General features: G+C 57.1%; 1 protein-coding gene across 3 annotated transcripts; it reads left to right on the top strand.

Annotated features, from left to right (window-relative positions):
- The first annotated feature begins 8 nt into the window (after window positions 1–8).
- SRL (sarcalumenin) lies at window positions 9–21,631 on the top strand. 3 transcript variants are annotated; one of them, XM_010719361.3, is made up of 8 exons: window positions 9–113; window positions 6,535–7,467; window positions 8,963–9,061; window positions 9,626–9,721; window positions 13,023–13,058; window positions 16,601–16,717; window positions 17,146–17,379; window positions 18,037–21,631. In XM_010719361.3, exons 1-8 carry the CDS (start codon window positions 53–55, stop codon window positions 18,846–18,848), a joined length of 2,388 nt encoding a protein of 795 aa, XP_010717663.1. In that variant the 5' UTR covers window positions 9–52; the 3' UTR covers window positions 18,849–21,631. The 3 variants fall into 3 exon arrangements, with proteins under 3 accessions (XP_010717663.1, XP_010717664.1, XP_010717666.1); XM_010719362.3 differs by lacking the exon at window positions 13,023–13,058; XM_010719364.3 differs by lacking the exons at window positions 6,535–7,467; window positions 13,023–13,058.
- The last annotated feature ends 31 nt before the right edge of the window (window positions 21,632–21,662 follow it).

Below are 21,662 nucleotides of genomic sequence, written 5' to 3'. Positions count from 1 at the left end.
GCCCGGCGTATAAATAGGGGCGGCGAGCGGCGGAGAGCTCCTGGCAGCCACCATGAAGCGCCTCAACCTGCTGTGCTGCTGCGTGGCCTCGCTCCTGCTCCTCGGCACGGCAGGTACCCGAGGGGCTGTGGGTGCCTTATGGGGCTGTGGGTGCCCAGTTGGGGTCGTAGGTGCCTGAGAAGCTGTGAGTGCCTATGGGGCTCTGGGTGTCCAATGGGTTTGTAGCTGCTCGTTGGGGCTGTCGGTGCTTTATGAGGCTGCGGGTACATGAAAGACTGGGGGCTCCTATAGGGCTTCATGTGCCCATGGAGTTCTGGGTGCCCAGCAGGGCTGGGGCTGTGCACGGTGCTATGAGTGCCCATGGGGCTGCGGGTGCCCATGGGGCTGCGGGTGCCTGGTGAGCCCAGCCTGACCCCAGGGTGGGTGCCCCCAGCAGAATGTGCTGGCACCTCCAAAACTTGTAGGGACATGAAGAACCGAGGCGGTGCGTGATCAGGAGGGGCTGGCAGGGGCACAGGTCGGGGTGCCTGCTCTGCGCTCAATGTGAGCACAGGGGCTGTGCTGCAGCTGGGGTGCTGGGGGCAGCGTCACCCATGGGTGCTGGCACAGCTCGGTGCTGCCAGGCTACAGCCCCTGCGTGGGGACTGCGGGGCTCCAGGGCACCGAGCACGGGACCTTCACCCACCGAGGATCTGGCAGGCGTTGGGGTAACCTCCAGACCCTGCTGCTCACCCGGTCCCCTGGCGTCCACTGGGGCACCGCCGTTACCCTTGTTTGCCCTTGAGTTAATTTGGGCCGGTTCACTGCCTGGCCGGGCTCAGGCAGCCGCGCTGCCGGGGGGCAGCTAAGTATGGAAACAGCCGTGTAAGGGGACACTGTGCTCCTGCGGCCGCCTGGCCCCCGCGCCACCACGGCCCCGCGGGCAGCACCCACAGCTGCTGCCTTCTTGCAGCCCTGCACCCCCGGCCCCGTGCAGTTTTAGCCTTTTAAGGGCATCTTTGACCGTTCCGGTGAATCAAAGGGGTTTGGGGTGAGGGATGTGTACTGCTGGCAGCGGGGTGATCTCTGTGGATGGGGATGAGTGATGGTGGGGTCCTCTCTGGGCATGGCTGGTGGCCCTGCGAGGGTGTCTGGAGGACACGGTGACCAGCCTGGCTGGCGCTGGGCTCACTCTGGTGCTGTGGCGTGCAATGGCAGCTCGGTGGGAATGGTGGTCTGGTAGATGGGTTGGGCAGAGCCGGGCTCGTGGATGTGCTCCCTGCTGACTGCCAGCTAACCCCACAACCCCGGCTGCCGCTGCCATTTTGAAGGCTGTTACTTCACACTGGTTTGGTGATGCCTGGGGCTGCTGGGGCCCTGTCACTGCTCCCAAGGGTGGGAAGGGCCCATGGCCCACGTGGCCGGGCCTGGCAGAGCTCCCCGCCGTGGACCTTGCCCACCTCCAGCTGGGCAAGGAGCTGAGGGAAACCCTGGCACACTTGTGCCCTTCTGCAGCGAGTGCCGAGGGTGTTACGGGGCTGGCACAGAGCTCTGCCTGTGACAGCAAGCATGGCCACCACCCCCGTGCCCTGGGACTCCCCATCCTGCCTCAGTCCAGAATGTGCCACCTTAGGGCAGGCTCTGTCACCACGTCCTTGTGGCATCTTGGGGTGATTCCCCATCACCCAGGGTGGAGCCTTGAGATGGAGCTCTCCTCAGAAGTGTTGTCTGTATCTGGAAAGTGTCATCTTGTGGTGGGTTCTACCACCCTCGAGGCGCTCCCCATCTCTCAGGACATAGCACCCTGCCATGTTCCCCCTGCCTGGGATCTGTACCTCGGGGTGAGCTCCATCACCAACATCCTCATGGCATCTCAGGGTGATCCCGTCACCCAGGACATGTCACTTTGACATGGGCTCTCACTTCAGGGGAGGCCCCAGCTCTCAGGATGTGATTCCTTGAGGTGAGCTCCTTCACCTGCCATGTGTCACCATCCCATTGGTGACCCCAGCTCTGCCATCCCAAGCACCCCCCACCTCCATCCCATCCAGCCGCCCTCCAGGGGCACTGAGCTTCCCTGGAGCTGTGGGGTCACTGTACCCCAGCCAAGCATCAGCACAACCATGGGCACCACTGCTGTTTGGTGCAGAGACACGGAATGTGGGATGCCACAGCTCTCGGTCCTTTGTGTCACCTACATCCCTGTCACATCTCCTTGTACAGTGGAGATCCTGATCCCCATGCATGCCCTGACTCTCTCCCACATTATGGGCTGAGCAAAGCAAGGCAGATATTGGACACACTGGTGCGATGCGATTCCTGGTCCCACCAGACCCCACATCTGTGGGAGCACTCTTGGCATGCCATGTAGGTGACATCCATCCAGGCAGGGTGGATGGACAGGAAACCTCATGTCTCTGCTCACAGACCTGCATGCTGCCTGCTGCACTGTGGGGTCCCAAATCCTGACCCAGGCAGTAGGTCTGAGGGTGAGCAAACTGCTCATAGAATCGTCCCATTCTTTGCATGGCAGTGGGTGCTGGCAGCTTGGCAGGACTCTGCTGGGCTATTTTAAGCTGCAGGGACATTTCCCTTGTAAGTGATAGCCCGAGGAAGCTGGTGAGCTTGTGTGCTGGCAGGGGCTGGTGGAGGGGCTGGGGAGTCTCCAGGTGGGCTCCCTGAGCCAGGCCGGGTGCTGGCACCCATAGAAAAGCCCTGGTTTAGGGACCCAGCTGAATCTGGCTCGTTGTCCCACTGCTGGGGCTCGACACCACCTGAACAATCCCAAAAGTTTAGGGATCATTCCCTAAACTTCCCTTGTGGGGCAAGGCATCATCTGGCACCAAAATCCAAGCTGTTCCTTGCTGGCTGTTCGCTTGCAGACCCCAATCTCCCATCTCACTTTTTCCTTCACCACTTCCCCCATCTTTGTGCCATCTGCAAGCCAGCGGTCACAGGCTCAGGTTCTCCTCCGAGGCTCCAATAGGAACCCTGGGGTGAGCACCCCTGTGGGAAGGCAGTCAGAAAACCACCCCACAGAAACCATTCCCCATTTTCCTCTCTATATTTAGTAAGCCCCAAGCCTGGTTTTAATCGTTGAGGTTTCCTTACCCTGCTTTCTTAATCAAAATATCATGCAGACCTACCCCACTATTTAAAGAAATCAACAGCCAATTTTCTTTTCCAGCTAAACTTGAAATCTCCTCCACAAACCGGGTCAAGTTAGCCTGACAAATCTGTTTCTTATGTCCCTGCTGTGATCTGCATAGATCAGACATCTCCTGTGTGCAGGAAGCTTTCACACTGGGATTTCTCCTGCAAAACTGCTGGAAAAATGCCCCGGGGCTGCAGGGAGTGCATGGAGTGGGAAACTGAGGCATGGGCAGACTGGGCAGGGATGTTGAGTGACACAGGAGGTGTCTGCAGTGGGTCTGTGGTGTGGTCGGTGTCTCCTGGGGGAGTCCCAGGAGGTGTTGGGTGGTTCCTTTGAGCCCAGCTACATTCCTGGCCCATTGCAGGACTTTGTCAGGACTGGGCACAAATTTTAGGTTCAGTGCAGCCTCACTTGTGCTGAAGAAGGAGAGTAGAGACAGGCGAGGGGCTTCCTTGGATCTGCTAAAAATTCCCCACAAGGAAACGCGTCTGTCTTTCTTTCACAGCACCAAGATGTTCCTCTAAGTCGATGAGTGCGTTTGATCAGAACATCTCTTTGACCAGGCCTCATTAAAATAGCGATGGCAAGAAATACTGCTTTGGCAGTGGGACTTGGCCTTGGCTTCCTTTCAACCTGTGCAGCTCCTCGTGCCCGTGTCCCCCTGGGTAGTGCCACCGTCACTGCTGTCACTCCTACTGCCACCAGGATGGGCACGGCTCCCAGATCAGATGTGCACCCCGGGGTGTGGGATCCCCCTGAGCCCCACTGGGAACACAGGGGGAGAGCCACACTCGTGGGAGATGGTGGCTGTCCCCTCTCTGGCTATTGGTACCCATTTTGGAGCTTTCCTTTGGGTTGGGTTCCCATGCCTTGAGGAGCAGAAGAGAAACCAGGCTGCCTTGGTTAGTGCTGGCTTTTCCTCTTGGTTAATGTTGGCTTTTTGCTTTCCCCCACGGTGTAAAACGTGAGCAAGTAAGGGAGCCCCAGTGCTGAGCACAGGGCAGTGGGGAAAGGCAAAGCCAGGGTTCGTGCATGGCCCTGCATCCCTAAGGGCATCTGGTTCCCCTGGGGCATTCTGCACCTCCTGCGGCACTCTCCCACTGCAGAACTGATGATCCCCCAAACAACCACCATCAGAAATAACTCCCTGCATGCTGCTGGGGCTGAGATTTGGGCAGGGGAAGAAGGCGTGCAAAAAGCCATCCCTGCAGCACCACGCACCGCCGTCCCCACGCTCGGGGCTCCTATTTCTGCTGGAGGGGGAGAATGTCCTTCCCAGGGCCACCTGTGCCCATCTGTCCCTCCTGGCTGTCTCCAGCCCTGATGCCATTCACAGAGGCAGGCTCTCTCTGTTCATTCTGGCATTACTGCTCCATACAGCCCCACGCAAGGGTAAGGAAGGCACGGCAGCGGGGAAGGGATGCGTGCATCATAGCTGTAGGTTGGGGGAACCATCCCCATGCTTCCCATGTTGGCTGTTGCGGCATCGGCACCGGTGTCCCATATCCCACTGCTGGAATTCCATTGTGGTTCTGCCACGACTTGCTGTCACAGCAGAGGACAGGGTTGCTGTGTTCCCAGCCATGCCAGTCAGGGACCAAGGGTTCTGAAAGTGAATAGGTCAAGGTCTCCTCTTCCACGCTGCTTGGTATAATGCAGGGTATGATGCCTTGATGTCACCTTACAACAGGTTTGCACATGACTGCTGTCCCACTCCATCCTGGGGTGCACGGGGCTGCAGGACAGCTCCTGGCTGAGGATGTCACCCTTGGTCAAGGGGCCGGGGATGAGTGAGTGGGTGCCTGTGAGTGAGGGTCTGGTGCTGCCCGTGCCCTGCTGAGCTGCTGCTGACCCCATTATACAGTTGCTGGATGTATTTTTAGCCCGCAGAGGATGGGAGAAGGGTGTTAAGCCCGTAACCTTCGGCCCATTTAGCTGCCCAGTGCTCACCAGCCGGCCATCTGCAGATCAGCACAATTTGCCTTGTGATGGATTTGGAGACCATGTAGGGGAAACAGGAGGGAGAAGGAGAGGGAGAGGGGCTTTATGTAATTCCATGAAGGTCACGGGAAATAGAGCCCGTGGCAGGGAATATCCCAGTGTGAGAGCATGGAGAACATTTCCTTTCTCCCTGCGCCCTGTATGTGGCCCACAGTTGGGCACAGGGGATGCAGCATGTCACTGCCCAGGGGACACATCTGTCCTCTGCATCCACTCGAAAGGGACACGTAGAGATCCCCAATGAGCTCTCCTCTGCCTACTCTTGCCCAGCCTCTCCTCACCAGCCCTGATCCTCCCCAAACACCTGCCCTGGAAGCAGCACTTCCCTCTCGGCCCTTTGGCTCATTGGTTATTTTGGGGCCACGCTGAGAATATCCCTGTTCTCATCTGCCATGGGCACCCTTGGGGTGCAGGTGAGCAGAGCACACCTCATGCCAGCTCTCCCCTTTGGGTGACTTGGAGGGTGCTTTAACACCCATGCCGTCGTGCTGCCAAAGCAGTGGGTGTCATGGAAAGCAGGGTCCTGTGGGTCCCTGGCTCAGCACAAAGGTGTGGGATGCCATGTGCAAGGCTACAAGAGAGGGCTGGCTCCATGCTGTGTGCCATGCTTGAGCTGCTGGCCGTGACCACAGCCCGGGCAGCGGTGGCCTTGCTCCCGGTTGGCATCTGCTTGCCAGCTGGAGTACAAAGGCATTATTTTCCTCTGAAACACTTCCCTGGTATGCAGGCACTCGAGTTTTCAGGGGATTATTTAGACGAGCAGCAACTGTTTGTAACGGAGACAGTATAGCTGTTGATATTTTATTTTTGGCATCCGTTGACTAATGTTAAATTGCAGTCGGAGGCCTATGGAAAATACAGATGCCTGCTCCCGGCCCGCAGAACAAATTCATTGTGTTCCAGCCAGTTGCACGGAGTGGCAAATGTTTTCCTAATGAAGGGACGTGCACAATAAATAGCTCCATGCCCGCCGTGAGGTCAGGCCCTGCACTGGAAAGGCAGAGCCCACCCGTGCTGTGCAGGGCTGGGGAGGACCCTTCTGCCTGCCAAGCACCCCAGGCCTCTTGCACCCAGCTTTCAGAGCTCCCCACACAGCTGGGTCCTCTCTCACAGCCGCTTCACCACCCCATAGAGCTTCTGTAGCACCCCACAGGCTGCACGGCCATGAGTGGCTGTGGTGTGCAACATTGGGGACACATCCCCTATCCGGGCAGCATCAGCGCTTCCGCCCGCAGACGCCTCTTTGTGCCCAGCTTCTTGCTATGGCCAGGACAGCGAGCCAGAGCCGGAGATGCTTTAGCAGGAGTTAAAATCTTGGTGATGGCCTCCAAGCCTTCTCTTGTCCCCCATGGCCACGGGCGGGCGTGGGTGAGACTGACCGAGCTGTTCTCATCGTTTAGATGAAGATGTCGGCCATGACACCCAACGCCCCTTGTCTGCTGCACAGCCCTATGTGGAAGAGATGGCCGCCAATGGCAGCCCCAAGGAGGAGGATAATGGTGGAGCTGCCAACACCTCTGTGCTCAGAACCAAAGAGGGAGGCGGTGAGAGGGTTGAAGAGCTGAAGGGAGGCCTGAGCGAGGCTGCAGGGCAGGGCCAGGAGGGGCCTGATGGGTTATCAGGGAAGGACGCGACGTTGGGTGGCCCCGGAGAAGAGGGAGAGGCCGGCCCAGAGCCTGGAACACAACATGGCAGCCAGGAGGAAGAGGAGGAGGAGGAGGCCAACACCAAGGAAGTGGCCTCAGAGGGAAAGGAGCCAACAGTGTCTGCTCCTGAGGGAGGAGAGGAAGAGGATGAGCAGAGCTCAGAGGAAGATGATGAGCAGGGGGAATCTGAGGAAGATGAAGGCGAAGCAGAGTCAGAGGAGGAGGGAAAGTCTGCAGAGGAGGGAGAGTCTGAGGAGGATGGTGCCAGCCCAGAGGGGTTGGAGGATGGAGCTGAAGGGACTGACACAGAAGAGACTTCAGGGGAAAACGACCATGGCAAGGCAGCAGCCGGCCATGAGGGAGAGCAGAGGAATGGCCTTGCCAGCTGCCATCACCCACCCTGTGGGGACGTGGAGCCTGGCTCTGGCAGCAGCAGCCCAGCAGCAGCAGAAGACCCATCTACAGCAGTGGAAGAAGCAGCAGCAACAGAAGACCCACCAACAGCTGTCAAAATCCCACCAGCAGCCCTGGAGAACCCTCCAACAGCAGAAGACCCTCCAACAGCAGAAGACCCACCGGCAGCAGTGGGAGACCCCCTGGCAGACAAGGCGCCATTAGCAGAAATGGAGAGCCCAGCCAGCCCCAGTGCCCACCCCGCTGCCGCTGAGCCCCGGCGCAGCCAGATAGGTTGGAGTCTTTTTCTCTCCGTGTGCTGTAACATAACGAGCAGAGGGCATCGAGAGTGACCTACTATCAAACCTGGCGGAGCTGAGCTTGGCACATTAAACTGCGCCTAATGCATGGCCCTCTCCTAATGCTTGTGCTTCCTGTGCCTGCCCTTAACCGCTGCACGGGTGGGCGGCCGTGCCGTGGGCAGCGATGGTGAGGTGGGAGCCTGCAGACGTCAGCGCTCGTTGCGGTGATACCGAGGTTGGCCGACATTTCCCTCACTGCACTTTAAGCCCATGACTTCTCTTCTCATCTGCAGACACACATAAGAATCTCTCTTCCCTCCAATCCCTTTCAGCAGCTGCAAAGCTGTTAGAGGACATTTATCAGCCTGCAGAGTTCACCCAGCTCTCTTGGCACACAGGCAGGACGCTGCCCAGGCTGGTGGGCCCCGTGTCCATCAGCCACTGGCCCTCAGCCCTTGCCTTGTAGGGAAGATGCAAAGAGCTAATTCAGACTGCTGAGCTGCTGAAGCGTTGCCCCGGCTGTGGGCAGGGTGTGTCCGATCAGCCAAAGGCAGCTAGCTCAGGAAAAGTGATCCCCCCTGCCATGTTTTACTAGAAATGCTTGCGGACTTTGGCCCGTAGGTAAGGCAGCAACCTTTGGACCCAGCTGATTCTTTTTTGCTTCCTTCTGTAACATCCAAGCTCAAAAAGTTTACATTTGTGCTGAGAGGAAAACCCAGTTTGGTCTCGGTGGCTTTACTTGGCAAGTCAAAAGGTCCTCCTCAGCACCCCGGCCTGAGGCTCAGCGTGGGGCTTGGTGCTGCCCCATAGCCCAGCCCTTGGGGACCTTGGTGTACCGGCTCTGCTAGTGCATTCGGACTGGGGAAACCTCTGTCCCCCTTCACGGGGACACTGGGGAGTGAGCCCAGGGCCACCTCCTGCCACACGTTGCCAAGTCAAGGAGGCAGGGACAGCATGTGCCCATGGAGGACTGCACCTGGCAGGAGGTGGAGAAGCAGGAGAGAACCTTGCAAACCCTCCCATCTCCAGCTCGACGTGTGATTTTTGAGGAGCGGACAGGAGAGAGGCAGAGCACAGTGCCCAAAGCCGAGGGGAGCTGCAGCTGTCGGGGAGCAGCGGGTTGGGCAGGGGCCCCGTGGGCAGCAGGTGCCGCAGTTCCCACCCAGCACTCCCCAGCACCCGAGAGCCCCTTCCAGGCACGTCCTTCGCATTCCCCATGGGCGCCGGCCCTCGCCTCTCCCTCACTGCCCCTCCTCGGAGCAGAGCAGTTGCCCACAACGCTTCCCCTGGCAGCTCTGACCAAATCCCTTAGGAACATTTGCAAAACAGAAACCAAGCGGTGTGCCGAAGCTGTGGGTGCCGGGCAGGGTGGGCTCGGGATGTGCGTGCTCCCCAGCAGCCTCTCCCCAGCACAGCTTGTGTGAGCGCCCACGTTGTCCCCTGCCATCAGCCCCCACCATAACAGTTCTCCCTATCTTTCCCTTCAGAAGAGGTTGAGGATGCCAGCGAGCCCACCAAGCGCGACCGGTCCCACTTGGAGAACACCCTCAAGCTGAACGAAGACAAACCTGCAGATGACTTCTCAGGTGAGGGGACCCACGTGGACATACGAGGGCATACAAAGACATTCAGCTAGGGGGCTGGTAACTGGTGAATTGGCCCAAGGCAGCCACGCTGCTCCCTGCTGCTCAGAGAAGCTTGGGGCAACTTGTAATAAAAGGTTTTGATTTTTGTTCTGATTATAAATTCTGGTTTAGTCTTATCAGGCTTGCTTCTGCTGGTCCCTTTGGCAGTCAGGAATAGAAAGGGAGTGATAAATGTCTGGGAAATGCCTGCCACCACGTCTCTGGGCACCGTGGTGGAGGGCTTTGGGGATTATGGGTGTTGAGTGCTAAACAACATTAATAAGGGAGGTTCCTGCATCAGTTGTTGGCAAATACAAGAGCAGCACAAATATCAGCAGGGTAGGGGCTTCAAGATGCGTGACTTGGATCATTTTGCACAGGATTTCAAGTATGAGATGCGTCCCTTTATTTACAGCTGAGTCATCCTCAAGGTCTGCAGGGAATATCCAGCATGTTACCTAGAAGGATTGCGAAGGGGTGGATGGGGTTTGCCTGTCACCAACATGCATGCTTTTGCTCCTCCAGGAGTACTGCAGCGGCTGAGGAAGATCTACCACTCCTCTATCAAGCCCCTGGAGCAGTCCTACAGATACAATGAGCTGAGGCAGCATGAGATCACAGGTAATGCTGTGGGCACCTGGGTCTCTGGCACCATCGGGTCATTGGGATGCATTCAGACAGCAGCACAGAGAGCAGGTCATGGAAAGGCTCGGGTGGCTTGGCTTCCTCTACAGCTCCCCCAAGAAGGCCACGAGCATGCTCGGCTTGGAGGACATGCCCTAGTGAACCCAGCACCCAGAGGCGGGCATTCCTGCATCTGCCTTAGCTCATCTGCTGTCAGGACCATCTGTGTAGGCTGAACATTGAACTCTGCCTGCCTTGGGTCCTCCACCTGCTCAACATCAATGCTCTGTACCCATGCCAAGCAGAGATCATGGCCCAGTGAGACAGGCTTGGCAAGAAGCTTAGGACCTCTCAAGGCTGGGGTTGAGCTTCCTGGTGGTGGCTGGAGCTGGCATCCTTCCTGCTTCATATGGGACACAGGCACGTGAGTTGGGTATCCCTCAAGCTCAAGCCTTCTTTTATCCTGGGAGTTAGAGTTTCCACCCCTTGGCAACTACAGGCACTTTGGATCAGGTGAGCAGGCCCCTGTGGCTACGGACGCTGGCTTGGGCTGAGCCCCAGTGGTATACGTGTCCCTCCAGAAGAGGCAAGTGCAGCTCCAGCCCCACGATGCTCACAGATCTGGAGGCTCTTCTGACCCATTTGATGTGAACAACCACAGGCTGACATTGGCTCTTGTGATCCTGAGGACATTGTCCAGACAACTGGCTCCAGCCCAGTCCAAGGCCTCAGTACACTGAGGTTAAACCTTTGCTGAAGCCCTGTGCTGAGCTGGGGCCATGTATCCCTATGCCTTGGATGCACACTCACATCATCCTCTTGCCGGGGTCCCTCCTAGCCCTGGGGTTCTGCTTCCCACCCTGGCTGTCCACAGGGCTTTCCGCTCACACCCTGGAGCAATGCCCACCCCTCCTTGTGCAAGAGGAGCACCTTGCAAATGGCCTTGACCTTCCTTCCCTAGCTTTATGGGTTCCATGCCTGTATGGGTGAACCCATGGGATACATCCCCTGAGAGCAGAACCTTTGTTTTACAGAGGACCCCATTATAGCCCAGATACCACTCCTAGGCCAGTGTCAGACCTCTGACCTTTTGTAGGAAGGCCAGCACATCTGCCAACCCAGCACAGAGGCAGCAGCAAGAACAGGATACCCCTGGGGGACAGCAGGATGAGGTGGGGACAGGGCTGTAGAGCCTTCAGCACCAGCCCTGCTCCCACACCCTGGCACTGGCTACCATTCACTCATGGGTTTTGTGGGGTGGGTGGTGTAGGGCTCATACAACATGAGGCATGCACTGCTGCTCTTGCAGCCAGCTCTGTGTCGCTGCCTTTGTGCTGCCTGGGTCTGCCTTGCACTGCTTGCCACGTGGGAGGGCAGCTTGGGGGTCACAGCAACCAGCACCTGCTGCCAGCTCACTGTGGGGCACTGCATTTAGGAGATCACTGGAGGTGTGGGTTCTCAGCCCCCTACCCTGTCTTTGCTGCTCACCTCCAGAAGATGCAGCCTCCAGCTCTCAGTGTACAGGTTGCTTCCTTGCTCAGGACATCTCAGTCTGCTCTAGATCCATCCTGTGGCCAAGCAGCACTTTCTGGGAGGGTACTGAAAGCCCCTGCTGAGGGCCCCTGGGACCCACCAAACCTCATGCTTTATAAACCAATGCCCCTCTCAAACCCAACTCCTGAGCAGGTCTCATCAGGGCAGCTTCTGGTGCTCCTCAACAGCCTTATCTCAGCCCACCATTCCATAGCCTGTTCCTCCTTCCCATGAGGAACAACCCCCAATGCATCCTACAGGCTGACAGGTGCCCTGAGTGGATCTCTGTGCAAGTGCCCAGCACACCCTGCCATACACTGCTGTACAGGTATGACCCAGAGCCAGTAATCTGGAATCACAGCTTCCTAGCATAGGGATACCACACTGCCTACAGCCCCCAGCTCAGCTAGGTGCAGCTATAAAAGCCCTCCCTCTGTCAGAGCTGCTTGTCCTGCCCCCAAACAACCCCATCAAGCCCAGCAGTTTGCCTTTTATAACCACTGATACAGCTTTTCTCAACCCTCATTAGCAGTGTAATTAGAGCAGCCTGCAGATAAATTGGAGGGTTGGCCAAGGGAGTCCCCTTGGCTTTGTGAGGCAAGTGAGGATGAAGATGAGCCTTCTGAGCTCCTTCTGTTGTGTGGTGAGGTAAGCCCTAGCCAGCCCTATCTATGATCTAAAGAAGTTCCTGGTGTTGGGATGGGGGGGGGGGGCCTCTATGAACCAGCTCAGGTACCCTGAGCCACCCTGGAGGGAATCCCCTGTAGCGTAGAGGGGGTACAGAGCTGCAGGCTGAACTGGCTGGGAAGAGCAGGACAGCTGGGTGAGCAGTAGGGCATCAGTGTCATGGAATATGCCTGACCTTTAGAAGTGTAAGCCAATATAGAGGGGTGCTGCCACACACTCCTTCGCCCCTCCATTACATGGCAGCCCTCCATTTTGTTTGCTTTTCTTCTAGCTTTGCTCCTTGTTGGCCCCAGCGAGGGTCTCCCTGCTGCGCTACTGAGTAGACGTTACCTGTCCTAAGGGACCCACAGCAGGCACCATGAGCCTGGCTGAGATGTGCTGGGGTCTGAGCACATCCCAGAGCATTTGCCTGCCCCATGCTCACAGCGGGGACATCCCGTCCCATCCTCTGCCCAGTGCAGGCTGTCTCTGCTCTGCCATTGCATTTACGAGTTGGTTCTGCTTGTGTGCTTGGTGATGGCTGGGCTGCTGTGCCATGCCCACTCCTGGCTGAGCTTGCAGCCTGGCGATGGGCAGCTTGCTGCAGGGCCGTGATGCACTCCAGAGACCCAAACTGCTGTGTGTGCGCCAAGCAGCACGCCTGTGTGGGGAATGGCCTGCAGCTGCCATCGCCAGGGATGGATGCTCTTGCACTGCCACGTGGTTGGGGCACACGTCTGGGCTGCTGGTTGTCCTGTTGGTGGCTTGTACAGCTCTGTTGGCTTGGTGAGTGCTGCCAGGGAAGGCAGCAGCTGAGCGGGGCAGGTTCGGGCGCAGCGTTTCGCCGGTGTGGCAGTGCTGCCTGTGCGCAGGGCAGGCTGGGTTTGGAATCTCATCCTGGTAGCTGCGGGTCTCGTTGCTCACAAACTGTAACTCCTTCTTTCCTGCTGGAAACGTGGCCGTCTGCTGCCTTGTCCCACCCACGAGAAGGCCAGGGCCGCTCTTCAGCTCCCTCTCCGGCCCGGGCCAGACCCAGGCAGCCGCATCCCTTCTTCGACTCACGGTACCTTTTCTCTCTCCCCGTGTCCCCTGCTAACAGCTTACCCCGGACGCACCCTGGGCTCCTCTGCCACAGGTTGGTATCGCTGCCCGTCCCCTGCATGCTGCCAGCGCTGCCTCAGCTCCACAACAGCCCTTCCCCTTCTCTCACCCCAGCAGAGCCACGGTTCGGCCGCTCTCTGTCCCACATCGCCCAGCACACAACTCGGCAGCACCACGCTGCCCGCAGCGCTCCTCACCTCCCCTGGGCTTTTAAAACCTTTCCCTCTTGCGTAAACCTCAGGAAGGCGTGAGCTCCCTGATGCACGACCCAAAGGCTTTTGCGGTGGACCTGCGGGTCCATCTCGCACCCGTGGGTCAGAGCAGAGAGCCCACCCTGCGGGGTGATCTCCTCCCACCCTTGGCCCCGCTACGTGCAGAAACTTCCCCGAATGCCTCCCCTTGATCCCCCTGGCTGCAGTTTAAGCCGATGACCCAGCAGCAGCTGTCCCAGTAACACCGCCCGGCCCCTGCGCGGCGGCCTCAGCCCTCCCGGGAGCTGGAGCTGGCTGCTGGCCCTTGCCGTGCCCAGCTGAGCCGCCCGGACCCCGGCACGAACACCCGCGGGAGCGGGGCTGGGAGGGAGGCCAAGAAGCGCTGCCCACCCCCTGCGTCCCTGCTGCAACGTACTGCGGCAAAACGACAGGGAAATCCCAACTCGTGCCCTGCCCACAGCCCCTGCCCTGCTGTCCTGCCCAAACAGGCTCCTCCGTACCACGGCAGAGCCCTGGAGCAGCCCAAGGGCTGCTGGCTCACTGTGATGCAGTGGGGAGCAGTGCAGGTATAAATAGCGTGTCAGATAGCTGCGTTAGCTGCGTCTCGCTGCAGGCACACATGCGTACGCACTGCTGCCTGTGGGGGTGTGCACACGTGGGGGTGAATGCATGACATGGAGGTGAGAATCCACGTGTGGCTTTCCCTGCATCCATGGGTACGTGTGATGTGCACAGACCCGTGGCTGCTGTGGGTTCACGTGCGCTGTTCCTGCCCTGGCAGAGGGACCGGCAGTGTCTGGGCACAGGGGTGGTAAGCAGGGGGTGATGCTGGGAGAGCGTGCCCCCAGGGGTTTGAACCCACTCGGTTTGAGGGCAGGGCACTTGGGGCAACCTGAGTGAGGAGAGGAGGGAGGCTTTGTCCTCATGCTTTACCTCGGTAAGGGTCATCCTTGCCCCGCAGGCTGAGCCATCCTTCTGTTGGGCTGAAGAGTGAGGAGAGGGGATACCAGCTCCAGAGCATCAGGGCTGCCTCCTGAGGGCATCCTGGCCTTGGAAGCAACACGGAACTTCCCAAAAAGCCACTGCTGTAGAAAATGGCCCCTCCATAACAGAGAGAAGCAGTTCTCTGCCCTCCCCTTCGGGCAGTAGCTCTTCCAGGGGCAACAGTGCTCCAGGATGTGGGCTAAGGGCAAGCACAGTCCCTGCAGAGGGTCCCTGGCTCTGTTCACTGGGTGCTTTGTGGTTCTCAGCATGCTTTGTGCTCTGGAAACCCATCGGTTTAGATAAGTGATTACTGTGATTTAAGCAAAGCCATGGATGAAAAGCAGAGGGCTACAAGGGTTCCCCCGCTTGCATGCAGGGCTTGATCACCTACCAGTGTGAGGTCTGCAGAAGTCACCAGGATAAGTTGGAATGAGCTGAGACGAGTGCAGAGTTCAGTGTGAGCTGGGCTGGGAGCGAGCAGCCACTTGGTGGCTGGAGAGAGCCGCACGGCGGAGCTGCTGTCATCAGATGCAGGAGCTGGCAGCTGCCCAAGCCCTTTTTTCCCCTGGCAGCCCCATCAAGGTGATAGCAAACCCGTACGGGAGGGGCAGAGTGGGGGACACAACAGGCCAGCGCCAGCAGGGTGGGAGACGCACTTTGCTCCCTGTTCCTATGCCCAGGGAGGCAGCAAGGAGAGACCGTTCATGGGGTGACATTTTCCAGGCCCAGCAGCTTCCAAAAGCGAAGCAGGAGAGGGGCCGGGTGACCTGCAGAGGGGCTGCCTGCCTTGGCACAGCCCCTTGCCTCCCTGGCACATGAGGACGGCACCTGGAGGAACCCTATGGTCCATGCAGTGGAGCTGGAGCTTGCCAGCACCAGCCTGCATGCGGCCACACCTGGCCAGGAACTTGTTACGAAAGAGCACGTGGGGACCCGCCTCAAACCTTTGGCACAACATCAGAGAGGATAATCACAATAATAATCCGAAACCCAATTAAAGCCAGCAAGCAAACAGAGGAGCAGCGATACAATGGCACAGAGGAATAATTAATAAGAAAAGCCCAAGGTTTCAACACTTGTTTTTATCCCTCATGGGAACAGAAAGTCAGATCCCAAACGTTCCAGGGAGGCAGAAGTGGGCAGGCTGTGTGTTCGCTGGCAGGAGAAGGCAGGAGGGGCTGGTTCTGACTGCCCCAGGTCGGGGCTGTGACCCCACTGCAGGGCTCTGGCTGGTGCAGCCCCAAGGCTCATGGAACAAGCAGGGCTCAGGGCCAGTCCTGCTGGTCCTACTGTGGATGCCTTGTCCTGGGCAGGGGACATAGCCACAGGCTGTGCCCCATGGAGAGACATCCCCAGCCTGTTCCTTTTCTCCGGTGGTGCTGTGGGTGCTGTTGGATGATTTGGGTGCCAAGCTGCCAAGCAGTGCCCTCTACCACCATTGGCAGCGAGAGCTTATCATCATGTTGGCTTTGGGGCTCCCCTGATGTGGAGATGGGTGCTCTGCCTGCTGGTGTGGTTCCTTGCTCCTGTCTGGGTGGCAGCATGGAGCAGTGTGGTCCCTGGAAATGAAGAGGGTATGGGGAAGATTGCCAGAAATGGGAGCTCACCCTTCTGTTTTCACTTCTATTTCTGTCCCGATTTGGGCTTGCAGCACATTCCCTGGACACAGCCTGGGGGCTGGCACCACAGCGGCTTGGTGGGGCTGGGCAGCATGGGCTGATGGTACTGGTCAGTCCCAGCACCCTGAAGCAGGGATTGGTCCTAGGCAGATATCACATGTGGGAGCAGGTCCTCGCAGGCCCCGTGGCAGCCTTCATCTCTGCTCTCTGAGCCTCCCAGCAAGCTGCAGGATTGAATGGGGACCGTGGGGCCCATCTTTCCCAAGCACAGAACAGGGCTGTTAGTTGAGCTTGCCTTCCCTGTGCTGGGCTGGAGCCCTGCACCCTTCAAACACCCCAGCTCCATTTGCACAAGGCATCTACCTGACTGCAGCATGGCTACATCCCTTGCATGTCCGGTGCTTTGTGACACCTGCTCTCCAAAACTACCCCTGCAGCTTTGTGCTCACTCCAACTGAACTCAAACTGAGCCGAGACCATAACTAAAGGACCTTCCAGCCGTTCTATAGTCTGAGGGCCAAAGCTTGGAGCAGGGCAGACAGGCTTTGATCTCACTGCAGTGCCAGCACGGGGCTTGCTGAGCAGTGCCACGGCTCAGTGTGACCAAGCAGTGGCAGCGGTGCTGGGAGAGCAGATGGCTCCCCGAGCACTTCAGCGCCGTGCTGCTCAGATGGGATGCTCATTACAGCAGGGAATGCACGGCGCACAGCAGCCACAGCCATTGTTTCTTCACTTCCTCTTGTTATTTCCCCTCTCTGCAGATGGGGAGATCACTTCCAAGCCGATGGTGCTATTCCTGGGACCGTGGAGCGTTGGCAAATCCTCCATGATAAACTACCTCCTCGGGCTGGACGACACTCCCTACCAGCTCTACACAGGTACCTCGCTCACCACAGCCCTCCACCCTGAGGGTGGGTGCAGTCATGGCTAGGGCACCTCGCCATCTTCTCCCCATCCTTCTCCACCAGGAGCCAATGCTCAGCCTCCCAAGAGAAAAGCCCTTCCCAATCATCTCTGCTCCCACCCACGTCAACTTGTACCATGGGAGCTGAGTGGAAAGTGATTCTGTAGGTCTCCCTTCTCAGCCACGCCACCTCCAGAAGGACCTGTCCCTGCAGAAAACAGCCCTGTTATGTTCCCCAGAGCTTTGGCAAGAATGTCATGGCCCCAGTTCCCATGTTCCCCCAGCATCTCTTGTCAAGCAAGGGATGCCTCCAAGATCCCCACCTAGTCCTGGGCCAGTCCCTGCAAAGTCCAGTGCCTGGCATGGGTTTCACATCTCTGCTGCTCCTCTTGTGCTGGACAGGGGCAGAACCCACCACCTCTGAATTCACCGTCATCATGCACGGCCCCAAGCTGAAGACCATTGAGGGCATCGTGATGGCTGCTGACAGTGCACGCTCCTTCTCGCCCCTGGAGAAGTTTGGGCAGAACTTCTTGGAGAAGCTGATTGGAATAGAGGTGCCCCACAAGCTCCTGGAGCGAGTCACCTTTGTGGATACACCAGGCATCATTGAAAACCGCAAGCAGCAAGAACGAGGTAGGGGTGTTCTGCCTTCACCTAAAGGGCTCCAGGAAGGATGCTATTATATGTAGGGTTGCCAAGATGACTGACACACACTGAGGAAGAGCCCTAGGCTACAGCAAGGGTCTGTTCCTACACTGTGGGGGCTGGAGAAGTCGGTCTGCCCATGGGTCCATCCATGACCTTGGGTGCCTCCGGGGATGGGGCACCCTCACTTCTCTGGGCAGCCTGTGCCAGAGCTTCACTGCCCTCTGAGTAAAGAGTTTCCACCAACATCTAACCCTAAATTTCACCTCCTTTAGTTAAAAGCCATTCCCTCCATCCTGTCACTATCAGACTATAAAAAAGTTGGTCTAGATCATTTTTATAAGCTCTCCTTAGATACTAGAAATCCACTACGAGGTCTCCCTGGAGAGAAAGGCTTGGAGAGGTGAGGCTGAGGGAGGCACACAGGCTCAGACACAAGAATGAGCTTTCAGCCAAGAAGCTCTGAAGTTTTTTAGCACTTATGAAACGGTTTCTGTGCTGCGTGAGAGAGGTCTTCTGTGCCTCACACCTTGTCTAAGCCAGACAGGGTGGGAGACAGCAAGCCCAAGGTTTATCTATCCCCTAATCAGAAGGGATTCCCCCCTGCTGGCCATTTCTGCTGGACTCCTCTTTCCTCTCCCCAAGGTTACCCGTTCAACGACGTTTGCCAGTGGTTCATTGACAGAGCTGATCTCATCTTTGTCGTCTTTGACCCTACGAAGCTGGACGTGGGCCTGGAGCTGGAGATGCTGTTTCGCCAGCTGAAGGGCCGCGAGTCTCAGATCCGAATCATCCTGAACAAAGCCGACAGCCTGGCTACCCAGGAGCTTATGAGGGTCTACGGGGCCTTGTTCTGGAGCCTGGCTCCTCTGATCAATGTCACGGAGCCTCCCAGGGTGTATGTCAGCTCCTTCTGGCCCCACGAGTACCACCCAGATACCCACAAAGACCTGTTCCTCAAAGAAGAGATATCGCTCCTGGAAGATCTCAACCAGGTGATTGAGAACAGGATGGAAAATAAGATTGCCTTCATACGCCAGCATGCCATCCGGGTGCGCATCCACGCCCTGTTGGTCGATCGCTATCTGCAGACCTACAAGGACAAAATGACCTTCTTTAGCGATGGAGAACTGGTGTTCAGAGACATTGTGGAAGATCCTGACAAGTTCTTTATTTTTAAGTCCATTCTGGCGAAGACCAATGTCAGCAAATTTGACCTCCCCAACCGTGAGGCTTACAAGGACTTCTTTGGCATCAACCCCATCACTGGTTTTAAGCTGCTGTCTCAGCAGTGTTCCTACATGGGAGGGTGCTACTTAGAGAAGATTGAGAAGGCCATCACTCGTGAGCTTCCCGATCTGCTGGGAAGCATTGGCTTGGGGAAGAAGCCCAACGTTCTCTCCTGCGACATCACCGGCTGTGGCGAAACCCCAAAGAATCGCTACAAGAAACCATAAGGTGTTCTGTACCATGACCATCCTCATGTTCCTACCGGTGAATGAGCTTATGTCTTATCTGTCCAAGAAGCCATGGTTTGTTAACCCTTTGAGTGCCACACTGGCAAAGACTAGTGTACGATGAGGACTTTGAGTCATTGACATCAATGGCAGGGGAAGATGGGTGGGCATAAGAAAGAGAATAAAAACTGTGAATTCCTGACATTTTATCTTTGTTCTTTTGCGTAGAAGGCAATGTTTAGGCTGTAAGTATGAGAAATGTGTGGTGAGATAGAACTGTAGATGCTTCTTCACTGATGCCGAGATGGGCGAACAGGAGTTTCAACCTCTGCAGATGTGAAGCTGGCAGGGAGCAAGAATGAGGGCACGACGTGAGAGCACAGCGGTGACACAGAAACCTGGGGCACCAGCAGGAGCCCTGGGGCACAGCACAAACATCCTGCAAATCCCTGCAAATATTGACCCTGGTTTTCCTTCCAAGACTTCTAGGTTGCCTGGTGGAATTCTCCTTTCATGTAGCAGCTGAGCTTAACTTGATTCTGCAGCCTTCACCTGGATGTGAGCCATACGAAGGGATTCAGTCCCCCCGCTGGGTGTTTGCAGGGGCATTTGTGTCTCCAGACGTGTTGTCGTGATGAGATTTGCAAGTCCATGTCACAGCAAGAAGTGGTCTGGAAAGGAGCTGCTGGAAACAGCCCAGTTGTGCTGGGGGAACAGGGACGGCACCCCAAATCACAGCGACCTGCAGGGCTGTGAGCAAGCTCTTCCTTCCCCGGGTCAGCACAGAGATGAGGCACTAGTGCCTGCTCCTGCCATTGACCTCAAAAATCCTTACTGGCAAGCAAAGCCTGAGTGTCAGCAGGCCTTTTTCAGTCCATGTTGAACGTTTTCTCTGAGTCAAAGCCCCATGTTTTTGTGCTCTGTGAAGGGAAACAAGAATGGAGGATCACCAGCCGTGTTCTTTTCCCCCTCTGCTGACCTGTTCTCCCCAGGACAATCCAGGCAGGTTTCTGTGGCTTCTTCTCCAGACTTCACCCACGTTAGCTGTAATTTTCTTGGCTCATCTCTGTGCATCGACACTCAGTCCCAGCAGCCATGGGAGAGTGAGCACTGCTTCAAGAAGGTGATGTTCCCCTGGGAGCTGACCTGGAAACCCAGCAGTGAAGGCTGGGAGATTATGGTTGGCGCTGAGCACAGTGCAAGCCACCAAGAGGCAGGGTGAATGGAGAATGGTGCCTTTGAGCACTCCAGCAATCTGCCAATGGACAACCACTAATGCTGCTCTCCAGGAAAGCTCTGGTGCTGAAGGACTTACCTTTGTTAGGAACAAGAAGACATGAAGGTGCCAGGTGAGGCAAGAAAAAGGCGAAGGCTGTGAACGAGGGAAAGAGAATGAAGGACATGGAAGGCTCTGTTGTGATGAGAAGGGTGTGAAGGGCAGCACCCCTTGTCTTCCCTTGCCCCATGGGATGTAGGTGAAGAGAAGATCCGTGGGGCTCCATGTCCCTGGGCACTGGGGCTGGGTGCTGTCAGGAGGTCCCTTGAGCCGTGGTGGGCTTGTGGGACTGCACCCAGGGACTTCCCATGCTCCCTGCCTCTGCGTGGTGGTGGGACTGGAGCTGGACTGGTTACGACGAGACATCTCCACATCCAGGCATGGGAAGGGGCATGTCTCATGGGAGGGGACTGCGGGTAATGAGTGAAGGCAAGGAGAGGTGTTGGAGAACGCAGCCAGGATAGCCTGGAGAGAAGTGATGCACTCATGAGTCAGTGCTGCGAGATCTCAAACCTGCCCAGAGCTGCTGCCTCCCTTCACTCTGTTCCTTTTTCCTTCTTTTACATGATCCCATTGCTCATCATTGTCCCTCTCTGTCTCACCCACTCTTTCTCGCCTCTCACTGTCCTCGGCCAGGCAAATTTGCATGGTTTTCTTAGGAGTTAATGGAGTAGAAACACTGACAGAAATGTGCTGATGTTGTTGCTGTTCCTGCTGTCACACTGTGTGTCGTTGTCACGGTAAGCAATGCGCAGAGAAGCAAACTTTCTATTTGCAAGTGCTGCATTGTGCCATCTCTTTCTCTGCGATCTTTGTCGCTCCAGATCTGGTGGGTTCAGTCTGGGGTGCCTCAGGCCCCATAAGGAGCCCAATCTCTCCCTATGGCCTTGGGCCCAAAGGCAGCATTACTCTGCTCTCAGGATGCTCCTGTCCTTCTTCCAGACCCTTTCCTTTTGCTCCAGCTTGTCTTCAGTGCTCATTGCCTTCTCTCCTATTTACACTCCTCTCTGCACCATGCGCACACCCTGTGCACCCCCTGAGCATGAAGGTCCCAGATGGGGCTCCTCCATGATGGCCAATGTCCCTCCCCAGTAGGGAACATAGGGGTTCCCATGTAATGCCCCACACAGCACTCCACGTGAGAGCGATGGCAGCAGTGCCCAATGCCAGAGACAGCCTTGGCCCTGTGCTGGAGGGGCAGGTGACACTGAGCCGGTCCCAGCTGTGGGATCAGTCAGCCCAGCCCCTCTCAGCTGTGTTAAGGGAGCTCTGGGAGCTGTGGGAAGGGGAGTATGGAGACCTTGGTGTTTTGCTTAGAAATCCCAAGCTCTATGTCCCCAGTACCAGGGCTGCAGGCATCTATCCTGAGAGGGTGCTGGGCAGATGCTGTCGGGAGTGGCATAGCTGGGGTACAGGCCTGTGTAGATGCCCAGATCATGTGCGTTTGGATGAAACTGTCAGTTTGAACATCAGCCTGTCTAATAAATCGTGATCTTTTCCAAACTCACTCCCCATGGGTGCCTGCTTAGTTTTTCTCA

Source organism: Meleagris gallopavo, chromosome 16, assembly GCF_000146605.3.
Source record: "Meleagris gallopavo isolate NT-WF06-2002-E0010 breed Aviagen turkey brand Nicholas breeding stock chromosome 16, Turkey_5.1, whole genome shotgun sequence".
NCBI classification, from domain to species: domain Eukaryota; kingdom Metazoa; phylum Chordata; class Aves; order Galliformes; family Phasianidae; genus Meleagris; species Meleagris gallopavo.
The sequence above is the reverse complement of the archived record's forward strand: the minus strand, read 5'-3'. Positions and strand labels throughout refer to the sequence as shown.

Coding starts and splice junctions, on each gene's coding strand:
- SRL (XM_010719361.3), top strand. CDS start 53: ATGAAGCGCCTCAACCTGCTGTGCTGCTGCGTGGCCTCGCTCCTGCTC. Junction 7,468..8,962: donor GCCCCGGCGCAGCCAGATAG/GTTGGAGTCTTT, acceptor CTTTCCCTTCAG/AAGAGGTTGAGGATGCCAGC. Junction 17,380..18,036: donor CCGCAAGCAGCAAGAACGAG/GTAGGGGTGTTC, acceptor CCTCTCCCCAAG/GTTACCCGTTCAACGACGTT.